Source organism: Erpetoichthys calabaricus, chromosome 4, assembly GCF_900747795.2.
Source record: "Erpetoichthys calabaricus chromosome 4, fErpCal1.3, whole genome shotgun sequence".
Classification (NCBI taxonomy): Eukaryota; Metazoa; Chordata; class Cladistia; order Polypteriformes; family Polypteridae; genus Erpetoichthys; species Erpetoichthys calabaricus.
In genome coordinates, this window is record NC_041397.2 from 268,621,380 (window position 1) to 268,634,173 (window position 12,794).

Below are 12,794 nucleotides of genomic sequence, written 5' to 3' on the forward strand. Positions count from 1 at the left end.
CAGACTTAATGTCGCACGGTCCACGTGAAGAATTAAAACGAACTTCTCTGGCCGAGAGGGGCACACCGAGCGCTCTCACTTGACCGATTTCGTTTCCTATTCTGTGAGGATACTGGAGGCTTTGTCAGGTGAACTCTAGAAATGGCAACCACAAAAACCTCATTTAACAGCTTAAGCAGCGCACGTCCATACTGACCTTGTGAATCCCAGCAGGCTCTGCATTCAGCCGTGTAAACAGCAGCAGCAGCAGTTTTGTAACTTCAGTCTCGAGAGCCCTCCTGCCCTGGACGAGATCAGCACGGTTATTTTTAACAAGAATCAAACCTCCATGGCGCTGCCAACAGAAGCAAACAGCAACAAAGAGCGAGCAGCGCAACGCTGTCCCGCCATAACTGCACCCACCAGCAATGCTCTTTAAGGAAAAAGCACAAGAAGCAAATTGCATTTTCCATTTCCAGGCTAGCCTACTTTTTATTTAATGCAAATTACAGTACCAGTTAACTATTTCTGAACCAAGTCACACTAGAGAACAAAATGGATTTATTTACAAGGAGAGGAAAACATTAAGCATACTTTCACAGAACAAAAAAGTTTATATTTAAAAAGAAAAAAAAAATTCAGTCACAAACAGAGGCATTCAAGTAGTAATAATGTTATACAGGTTCTGATTCTTCGTTAAAATCAAGACAGCTTTTTCACAAGTGTATGCGATAGTTTGTATATAACCCACAGTCTTTTTCTTTTTTGTGATATTTAATTTTAGACATGGAAGTGGTCACAATTTTGTTTTACAGGCCAGGTGATTCAATAGCAACACATCTATGAATGCGAATATTACAAGCAAGCATTTTTATATTCTCAGATTCACAAGAGGAGGCTACTTTAGTTAGCCCTTTGAGTGCTGCTGAATGAAGGAAAGCTACAAAGAAGCACAAAGTAAATGAAATCTAAGAGTAATTATTGCCATATTGTGGAAATGTGACACAGCCATTTGGGAAGTCGAAGCAGGAGAACAAATGCTAGTGATACAACTCACTCCGTCAGTCACTCGCTAGTTCACTAGTCCAGCACACACTGGATTTGCCTGAATAACTGAACATTAAACATGAACACAATGTGCGGGGACTAAGGTTAGAGAAGAGTGGGGACATATTGCTTCTCAAATTAAAAAAAAAAAAATATACAAAACCAACTGTAAGCATTACCTCTTCAAAACTCACAATAAGTGGGGCACAAGGTGAAATGCGCCGCCTGGCCTTCACTGAGTGTTTTAAATCTGTAACGTCTGTAGACTAGCATGGAGAGAGGTGTTTAATCGAGCAATGCAAACAGAGTATGAAAAAGAAAATTTAAATGCATCAAAAATAAACAGCCTGGATTAATATACTTCCGGAAGTTAATTCCAGATAACAGTTCACTGAATTAAAATAATAAAAAAAAAAAAGAATATACTAAAATACTGTTTTACCAAGAACTGCAACTACATTAAATAAACTTCAGTCTTGGCTTTTCAAGTAAATACAGCAAAAGTGGTTTTTCAGCAGCATTCAAAGAGATAAAAGGAAAAGAAAACCAAATGTCAAACATTGGAAGCAAAGGCACTCCAAACTATAGTTACACTATACATCGCTAGAGTTTTTATTACAATAATTATCACCAGTACCTACTGTACAGGAACTTCAAACTATATGGCTTAAAAAGCTCATCTACATTTTGAATAACAGAATTATTTGCCCTGAATTTCTTTATTTTTGTTGTTTTTGCTCATAACAGTTCTTGGGTCCACATATTTACATACCATACACAATAAAAAGTACAAGCTCGAATTTGGTGAGGAGCAGCTATATATACATCTTTATAATTTATTTCATGCCCCGACCCCCCCCCCCCCGCCCCCATCTCATATATCTGACGTTTCTAGGATTGTACAGAACTGATTCAGGATGTTTGCCGTATTAAAAAGGGGCTTTAAATAAAGCCCTGGTTCCTTAACTAGTGATAGTCAGAAGACGTCTACCACAGTCACTGGTGCATAAGACAGATGAACAGCTTCTGCCTCAAAGTTAAGATTCCTTCAGCGTTCACTGTATGCCTCAGTATGAGGAAGTACTTCAGTAAATCAATGCTTAATATCTGACAGCATGACAACACACTGAATAAAAGAGAAAGAAAAACAAACAACCTCCTTTAAAACCAAGTAAAATAAAACTGGCCCTCGTGGACGCCCACTAGTTGATTTTTCACTCTTCATTAAAAGGACCTCCAGTCTGCAGCTAAAACGTACTTTTATCACACTTTATCACTCACTGCATGAAGAGGCTTATTTCTACATTAAAAAAAAGAGCTGAAAACTTTGGGCCTGAACTATTGTGTGTGCGGACAAACTTGAGTTCACGTTCACTTAGATCATCTGATCATTAAACTCAATTTGAAATTATCTACACAATACTGAATAAGTCTTTGCTAGTGAGGGTTCAATACACACACTTCCAAAAGACCCAATAGCTACCAAGACTGAGTAAAATGAGGATGGCACAAACACACTTGCTGCAGTGTTACCCAAACACATGTGTACTGTTCTGTCTGTCTTAATGTCTACCCAGTTTAAAAGCTTGTGCCAGACAAGCCTTCAAAACAGAACACCACAAACATAAATCCAAAGATTTTCTTTGTAGCAAAAGTCGCACAAGCTTTCCTATTCCTCCACAAAACAGGATTCGGATAACAAGTACTTAACACTTTTAAAACCTGGTGTGAAACAGAACATTTTATCATTAAAGGAAAACTGCTTTACACCAGAATTCTCATTTAGAAAGTTTAAAGCAGTGGGATAAATCTTTGTCACTTTCTTGTTATAACAGATAAATATAAAACAAAAAACGTCTTCTAGAAAACATGCATGAATAAATAAAATAGTTGGATGATAAAATATGGGGTTAAAATATAATCTTACTCTCATACAAGTAAATAAAAATAAATTTAAAATGCTTGAAATTTGTAACGAGTAAACATCATCCTAGCTGAAGATACTAACAGAATTCAGCAACAAATATTGCTGCTGTGCTACCAATAGTTTATAGCACCTGACCTACTGGTTTAGTGGAAATCTTTGTCTGTAGCTCTAAAACTCTAAAATCAGAGAGCTTTTTGCTCCTTCTTTTTGAACAGTAATTCATATATACAGCAAGATTTTTGACATCAATATACAGTTCACATGAGCCTAAAGACTGAATGAGTGACATGAGAAAACAAAAAGTAAACCACACATACGTGAAAGGTACAGGATTCCCAGTGTTCACCAGGTACTCTTAAGTGCACACACATACTTGTGTACATGTGTGGGTATACAAACACACATAGACATACTCAGAGGAGAAAAAGAAAAAAAAAAAGGTAAGGATACATATTTATGTACACACTGTATCCCTGCCCACAGACATTATATGAATGTTAACAAAAGAAGAGATGTCGATATAAACTTCTATTGTACTTTGTGCTCCCAACCAAATTCAAGCCATGCACTCTTTCAGACATTTGAGACAAGCTGGAGTCTGAACTACAGCCTTTTACCAATGAAACTCCACAAATCCTGGGTTTAAAAAAATATTAAATAAATAAAAATTACCAAAAATAAATGCCCCGGGGAAAGGAGAAATGGATGTCTGTCGGGGATGAATGCTTTAAATACAGTGATGTTATGCAACAATAAAGATTGTCTAGGGAGAAAAAGATGTTTATGTATTGCTCAACATTTCTCCATTGACCCAACACAGAGCACAAAATAAATTGTGTATTTATAGGCTGTTTGACCAACAATGAAAAAAACAAAAAAAAATCATTAATGAATAGGGATTCTCTCCATCTCGGTATTTTAGTTTGGTTTTTACTTTTTGACCAACATAGTCAAATATGATTTCAATCTGTTGCTCTGACAGCACTCCTCTCTTGGTTTCAAGTTGAGTTTGAGGCAGAAGCCGATGCTGCATTGGTTGTCTGATTCCGATCACCTGTGTTGCCATCTGAGGAAAAGAAAATATTCTTTACTTATTATAGGTTTACTTCTTGTTAGGGAACTCAAAATCGCACTGACATTTTCAGCAGCATGCTTTTACCTCCTAAAGATAGAGTTACTAAAGGAACACAGACATTTTTTTTTTCTGCAGATTGTATATTAAAATAGATAAAAACAGTTAAAAAACAATTCACCCAAATGTGCATACACTCAAAGTGTGCACCACTTTAGAATACTCTTCGATGTGCAACATCAACAGTTGTGGAACAAAGTGAGTCAGAATGCAGCAACACTGGAAATGTATAAGTGTGTGCACTGCATTTATTTAAATCACCTTTAATGACTCGGAAAAGAAAAATAAAGCGCAGCTTATAATGGCATCAAGAAGAGTACTTTAGAAAAGATCTCGAGCGTCTTAAATTCCTCTGTCATTTTAAAAGCATATTATAAAACTCACTGCACTCATTTAAATTTAAATTGTAATTTTAAAATGCTTCTAAAATGTACCTGATGTTGCAGTTGCATTTGTTGGTGTTGAAGCAGCAGCCTGATTCCTGGCATGGGCTGGGATGAGAATGGAAGCTAGTGATGGGTTGCTGGACAGCTCTAAAATACGAACAAGAGGGGGGAAAAAAAAAAAAAACAGTTAAGGGGACAAAACCCTATTCAAGTCAATTATTAAAAATATTCCTAATTTTAACCACAAGATGGCGCTCACTACATATTTAAAGCATATAATATCACATTCATATACTTGGAAGACAAACGCAGCCGCTCTCCCTTATTACATTATTTCAGCAATTATTTGACAGTTGCTATAGTTAAACTAAATGATACAAAAAAATTAAACTGAAAAGTACTAATTTAGCTCTACAACATGAATCAATACATGTTCCAATGCTGAAACTAGCCAAACAAAATATGAATAAAAAGGATATATTTGAAAGAGATTATGATGGATATTCTAGTCACCATTGGTTAAATCTATTTTGGCAGATTTTGCTACTTGCCCTCAATCATACATACCTTGAGTAGTGAAGTTGAAAAGAGCAGGCTTATCTTGTCCATTCGGCAACTTGCCTTCAGGGTCCCTCAACTCGTCAAAGAAAGAGTGTGCACAAGCCTCAAGTGGTGTCAGGCGAGCTGTGGGTGTGTACTCAAGCAGATGGCTGCACAAGGCAATGGCCTCTGGTGGGGTCCGAGGCCGGAAGACCTGGAATCGAGCAACACAAGGCTGAAATTTATCATTGAAGAGTTAATTATATAGAGCAGTTTAAAAATAGTAATTAAAGTGAGACAAAACAAGCAACATGCTACAATGACAACCAACACAAACAAAACAATGACAATGCAAACAGATGAAAGTGTTAAGGTTAATAATATTCTAACAATCCCTGTGTAAGACAAGGTGTGTTGATCAACGGGCCATTTAACAGAAATGCAACATGTAAGCAAGGTGGTCTAGCAGGTGCGGAAATGGACTCTCAATCAAAAGGCTGTCATTACAGTTCTAGACTCTTGGCTCTGAGCATGGCACAGTTACAACATGCTCTTTGTTCAGGTACAGTGTATCAGAGCTCCCTACAATGGTAAAAACTGATCAAGCAGTAACAAAATGTTTATTAAAAAAATGAGTACAGTGGAAAGTACACACAAATACTGTAACACTAAGAAACTCCTAACTGCCACCAGGATGGACCAATCAGTGTGCCCACACTCTAAAAGTTTAACAAAGCTCTGAAAATTGATTTTCACTGGACAGTGCTCTTGCAAACAAACACTGGACAGTTTCTGCTCTTAGTTGCAGTTGGAATGGTTTTAGTATGGCTTCCTTGGGAAAGGACAGGAAATTAAAAAAATAAAAAGCACACTGAGTATTACTGACCTCAGGTATTTACTAATAAAAAGCACCGACACTAAAGACTGCTATTATTTCAAAGCTAAATGTAACTTCTGCTGGTGGGACATATTTCAGTTTCAAACTTAGTGATAAAGGAGAGCCTCAAAACTAAGAAGCCATCTGCCAGTGTTTTTTCTATAGTGTACTTAATAAATAATCAAAATCAAGCAACTTGTGGACACCCTCAGAACAGAGTAACTCCTGATGCTATGCTCTGTTGATCCCCTATGCTTCTTTGCTGTATGTCTCACTTTCCACAACCAAAAGACTTTGGTTTTGATTCATTTGTAGCCTTTTATTTGTGTGTTAGTTATAGGCTACACCTTGCAGATGAACATTTCTTTATGCTAAAAATCAGTTTAATAGAAAAACATATCTCATTACTCGTGCACATTCTACAGGTTACTGTTGTTAGCAATACAATTTGCACGGTTTAAAAAAAAATTAGTTTGTATAAATAAAGGTTTCACCAAAAAAAGAAAAAAAAACACGCATTTAATAATCAACCATAACAGTACCTTAACACTAGAATCCCTGAAGCCTACGAAAAAAGTTGCAATCCTGGGCCACCTTAAATTCCCTCACACCTCCTCATCAGCGTCTTTGTTTTGGAAATGTGTTGATTGGCACTGGCAACCTGTTCATTCATCCCCCACAGAGGCAGCTGAAGTCAACTCAGATGCTGAACTCTCTTTATCTGGCAGTGAGTTGTTTGGAATTGTACAGGGTGAATAATAGATTGTTATCTGGAATACATAAATTTCACGTGTGTTCCATGTCTACAACGATCTGGGTAAATGTAGAATGACAAGAAATTCGAGGCAAGAAATGTTGAACACATAATTAAAACAGAAGATTTTTTCCTGTTATTGTACTAAATGACAAAATGTTGACATGAAGTGTATAATGTGTGAAGACTTAAGTCCAAATATCAAACACTTTCACAAAAGGTACAAGTATAACAAAACAAGTGCACGTTTATTCAAAAATATAACTGAAGAAAGAGAAATTGGGTTAGGGGATGAGGATGACACATCCACTTGGCTGGTGCAGAGTTAAGAACTGCTGTCTCATAAGCAAGAGGTTGTAGGTTTGATTTTGGTCTTTCCTGCACTTACCGTTTTGAGTAGTGAGCTGCTCTTATTGTTACTATTATAGAATAAAAACATACATTTGATTTGAGTCTGTTACAGGTGGTGTAAATTTATGGTACTTGTAAAGGTTACCATTGTTTTTTAATTTTATTATTATTATATTAGTATTATTGTTTTATTCTCTCAGTCACGTTCACAAAATATTTTTCAAATAAAGACGTGCTATAACAAAGGTGAACTCAGATGAGGATGAGGGTTCTACAGAAAGAGAACAGAAGCCCTCCCCGCAAGAAAACATCCAGTCACACATAAGAACAATGCAGCGGCACAAGGCGTAAAGGTGAAACACAGCACTTTTTGGATGCAGCAAGAGGTTGGGCGTCACCCTGCCAGTGAATCTGCCACATACATGTCCTTCAACGAAACAGCTGGTCCTACAGAGCTTGCCACGGTATCATGCAAAGTTCTGTTTGTGATTATGTTTTTTAATGGTCTTTATATAAAAAAAAAACATTTATATGTTACTTATATAAAAGCCACATTGAATGTTGTCTACCTATATTTATTTACTTATCTTCCTACAGCATCACAATTAGACTGCAGAGCTTCCTGTGTTTGATCAATATAGGCATGCTGATAAAGTACATGTGCAATGCCACTCCTCATTTAGGAAAAGATCCCTGTTGTCACACAGGAGACTTTCCGAGACTATGGTCATAAAGCTTAAAAGTAAACTGCGACGGCAGCTTCCATCTGCAGCTATAGACACTTCAGTACACGAGTAATGGTACCGAGACTTCCTTTTCGGCACATAGTCAGTATGGCACTGCCAGATCTAAACACTAGTGTGGAGAATGGCTCGAGTACTGAAGTGACTTTAGCTGCAAGTGGAAGCTGCTGTTGCACTTTACATAACTGATCTTTACCTAAATAAATAAATAAAAAATGCTCAATTGACATGTTGCTGAAGCCCAACTATCAGTTGATACAAAGTAAAAGACGTTCACATGTGTGTGTGTTTGTGCATTTCAATTTCAACCAGTTGTCATGGTGGTAACACAGCTCTGTCAGGAATCTGTGCAGATGGTGCAGAAGATAAGCTATGCTTAGCAACCTTGGGGTAACAGGTTCAAATCCTGCATCATCTTTTACTTTGTACTGATTGATACTTGGGCTTCAGCAACACGTCAATTGCGCAATTTTTCTTCTTTTTCATTCTTGTTGTCTTCTTCTTTCGGTTGCTCCAGTTAGGGGTTGCCACAACGGATCATCTTCTTCCATATCTTTCTGTCCTCTGCATCTTGCTCTGTTACACCCATCACCTGCATGTACTCTCTCACCACATCCATAAACCTTCTCTTAGGCCTTCTTCTTTTTCTCTTGCCTGGCAGCTCTATCCTTAGCATCCTTCTCCCAATATACTCAGCATCTCTCCTCTGCACATGTCCAAACCAACGCAATCTCGCCTCTCTGACTTTGTCTCCGAACCATCCAATTTGAGCTGAACCACTAATGTCCTAATTTTTAATCCTATCCATCCTTGTCACGCCCAATGCAAATCTTAGCATCTTTATCTCTGCCACCTCCAGCTCTGTCTCCTGCTTTCTGGTCAGTGCCGCCGTCTCAAACCCATATAACATAGCTGGTCTCACTACCGTCCTGTAGACCTTCCCTTTCATTCTTGCTGATATCCGTCTGTCACAAATCATTCCTGACACTCTTCTCCACCCATTCTACCCTGCCTGCACTCTTTTTCACCTCTCTTCCATAATCCCTATTACTCTGTACTGTTGATCCCAAGTATTTCAACTCATCCACCTTTGCCAACTCTACTCCTTGCATCCTCACCATTCCACTGCCCTCCCTCTCATTTACACACACGTATTCTGTCTTGTTCCTACTGACCTTCATTCCTCTCCTGTCTAGAGCATATCTCCACCTCTATAGGGGCTCCTCATTCTGCTCCCTACTATCGCTACAGATCACAATGTCATCAGCAAACATCACAGTCCACGGGGACTCCTGTCTAATCTCCTCTGTCAACCTGTCCCATTCCACTGACCTCCCTCTCATTTACACACATGTATTCTGTCTTGTTCCTACTGACCTTCATTCCTCTCCTTTCTAGTGCATATCTCCACCTCTCCAGGGTCTCCTCATCCTGCTCTCTACTATCGCTATAGATCACAATGTCATCAGCAAACATCATAGTCCACGGGGACTCCTGTCTAATCTTGTCTGCCAACCTGTCCATCATCATTGCAAATAAGAAAGGGCTCAGAGCCGATCCCTGATGTAATCCCACCTCCACCTTGAATGCATCTGTCGCTCCTACCGCAGACCTAACCACAGTCACACTTCCCTCATACATACCCTGTACAACTCTTACATACTTCTCTGCCACTCCCGACTTCCTCATACAATACCACAACTCCTCTCGAGGCACCATGTCATATGTGAGGTCCACAAAGACGCAATGCAACTCCTTCTGGCCTTCTCTATACTTCTCCATCAACACCCTCAGAGCAAAAATCGCATCTGTGGTGCTCTTTCTTGGCATGAAACCATACTGCTGCTCACTAATCATCACCTCACTTCTTAACCTAGCTTCCACTACTCTTTCCCGTAACTTCATGCTGTGGCTCATCAATTTGATCCCCCTGTAGTTACTACAGTCCTGCACATCCCCCTTATTCTTAAATATCGGCACCAATACACTTCTTCTCCACTCCTCAGGCATCCTCTCACTTTCCAAGATTCCATTAAACAATCTGGTTAAAAACTCCACTGCAATCTCTCCTAAACACCTCCATGCTTCCCCAGGTATGTCATCTGGACCAACAGCTTTTCCATTCTTCCTCCTTGCTAATCTGTTGCACTTCCTGATTCACTATCTCCACATCATGCAACCTCTTCTCTCTCTTGTTCTCTTCATTCATCAGCCTCTCAAAGTACTCTTTCCATCTGCTCAACACACTCTCCTCGCTTGTGAGTACATTTCCATCTTTATCCTTTATTACCCTAACCTGCTGCACATCTTTCCCAGCTCGGTCCCTCTGTCTAGCCAATTGGTACAGGTCCTTTTCTCCCTCCTTAGTGTCCAACCTCTCATACAACTCCTCATACGCCTTTTCTTTAGCCTTCAACACCTCTCTCTTCACCTTGCGCCTTATCTCCTTGTACTCTTGTCTACTTTCTGCATCTCTCTGACTATCCCACTTCTTCTTTGCCATCTTCTTCCTCTGTATACTCTTGTGTACTTCCCCATTTCACCAGCAGGTTTCCTTTTCCTCCTTCCTCTGTCCAGATGTCACGCCAAGCACCCTTCTTGCTGTCACCCTTACTACATCTGCTGTAGTTTCCCAGCTGTCTGGTAATTCTTCACTGCCACCCAGTGTCTGTCTCACCTTCTCCCTAAACTCAACCTTGCAGTCTTCCTTTTTCAACTTCCACCATTTGATCCTTGGTTCTGCCCTCACTCTCTTCCTCTTCTTGATCTCCAACATCATCCTACAGACCATCATCCTATGCTGCTTAACTGTTTATATTCTTTTTCACTCTTGTAACAGGTTCAAATTCTGCGTCATCTTTTACTTTGTACTGATTGATACTTGGACTTCAGCAACACGTCAATTGCGCAATTTTTTTCTGTTTCATTCTTGAATAAAAGCATACTTGTTTTGTTACACCTTTGGTGAAAGTGTTTATTGGAAATTTGGGCATCAGTCTTCACACATCCTACACTTCACGTCAAAATTATGTTATTACTATAACATATGAAAACATTTTCTGTTTAACCCGTGTGTTCAGCATTTCTTGCCTCGCATTTCCTCTGTCATTCTGTATTTACACAGATCGTTGTAGACACTGAACCCACATGAAATGTATGTATTTCAAATCAAATTACTTCATTACCAATGTAATTCCTTACAAACACATTGCCAGATAAACTCTAACACAGATTTGAACTGTGAGGATTGCAGCAGGTCGATGCCTTCATCTGACTGAATGGGGGTAATGTAGCAGACTGCATTCTGGTAATCCACACATTTACAAAAGAAAAGCGGGCTATTAGTGTAGTTATAAGGAGCTATGAGCTTCTTGTCGTATGTCAGGAAAATTTAAGGAGGTCAGGGACAAAGAAAAAAATTGTAAGCTTCAGGGATTCCAATGTTAATTACATATTTTGTTTACTTCAATGCCTGAATATTTATATTGTTTACTCACAGATATTACCACTAGGTGTCCACCCCCAGACAAACAACACAGTTCCTTCAGAAAAGATCATTCAAGGTCACTGCAGCTGTAGCACTGTCCCCTCACTAAGGCTATCAGTCTACTTACTACTACAAAAGTACTACTTGTAATAAAAGATTTTTTTTTTTTCCATGTCGTAAACATTTTTAACCTAGTCAGGAAGAAACTTTTTTGAACTGCAAGTCCACATAAAACTTCTGAAACCAAATGGGGGCAACATACAATATGCTGACTAAATGAAACTATATTATAACTAAAATCTAATTAGTTAAAATGTATCCTACCCAGTGCTCGTGTGTAATGTGCAAGTCATATTGGTAGTACAATAAACAAAATAACTTGCAGTCCTGATTTTGTAACATTTCAGTAGTACAAACTGAAATAGTATGGCAATATTTTGAAATAGAAATACTGAAAGATTGATGGAAAAAATGACGACGAACAAAAATCAAATCCATGTTTAAACATAAAATAGTAAAGTGTTCCTGTACCTGTTGACTCACCTTAGTCCAAGGGTGTGCCTTAATCTGAGGAAATTTGAACTCAGTGTAATTAGGATTCATCTCTCGAATTTGTTCCCTTGTCGGTGTTCCCAGAACCTGTAAAAATTCAGCAACATGCATATTAAGGTCAGTACAGAGTACTTACATCACTCATTGTACATAAAATGCACAATTCAAATCCTTGATTATCACAGTTCAGATAATGAAACATGTATTTTGTTCTAACTTTGCACACTATAAATCTCTGAGCTAGCATGAAACAAGTCATATTAATTCACTTAAAGAAAAATTCTTCCTAAAATCATTTTGGAGGTAGATTCTTAAATATGCTGTAACAGGTAGAGACAATACACTGCTATATAAGTAGAATAAAAACAATCATGTCCTTTTTATGACCATCCAGAAAAAGCAGTCAGAAGTACTATGATTACAATGTTTAAAAAACAAATACTGTTGCAAAACTGCAAATAATTTAGTTGCACTTCCCCAGTGGGTAAATATCTGCAGTTGAAACAAGCTATAACATGTATACTATAATTTAAAAGTACAGAGGTGGAATCTCTGAAGAGAAGGAAAACTCGCAATAACTTGTGGCATGAACCATGAAGTATGACATGCAGTATTGATAAAGCTAACTATACATTGTTGACATGCTTCTGTAATCAGTGTTGAAGATCCTGAAATTGACAGCAATTCAAAAGACAGCATTCTATAGCAGAAAAACTACATGACAGAATTACTCAAAGCTCAATTGACTTGGCTCTCAAAATGAGCATGCACTTTAATTAGTGGGAATCTTGTAATGGCCTGAATGAAAACCTGCTATTGAGAACGAAAGATGAAAAATGCTACAAAAAACTTGCAAGCAGACTATTAAAATTTTTTTTCTTTTCTTCTTCTCAGATCTTAAAGACCTGCTGATAAGATTAACTGGCAACTCTAAACATACACTTAGTGCACCTGAGTGTATGTTCATGAGTGTGCCCTGCAATAGGCTGGCACTTTGGCCAGGGGTTGGTTGGCTGGTT

General features: G+C 38.3%; 1 protein-coding gene across 4 annotated transcripts in view; it reads right to left on the reverse strand.

Annotated features, from left to right (window-relative positions):
• Positions 1 to 439: 439 nt before the first annotated feature.
• gsk3ba (glycogen synthase kinase 3 beta, genome duplicate a) overlaps positions 440 to 12,794 on the reverse strand; it is a 259,902-nt gene continuing 247,547 nt past the window's right edge. Inside the window, exons 8-11 of one of the 4 annotated variants that reach the window (XM_051926207.1) lie at positions 11,755 to 11,862; positions 5,039 to 5,246; positions 4,520 to 4,618; positions 440 to 4,019 (exon numbers count right to left, since the gene is read on the reverse strand). In XM_051926207.1, the coding sequence (XP_051782167.1) occupies positions 3,952 to 4,019; positions 4,520 to 4,618; positions 5,039 to 5,246; positions 11,755 to 11,862 (483 nt within the window). In that variant the 3' untranslated portion in view covers positions 440 to 3,951. The remainder of the gene's footprint in view (positions 4,020 to 4,519; positions 4,619 to 5,038; positions 5,247 to 11,754; positions 11,863 to 12,794) is intronic. The other 3 variants (XM_051926208.1, XM_028800773.2, XM_028800774.2) reach the window with 3 other exon arrangements.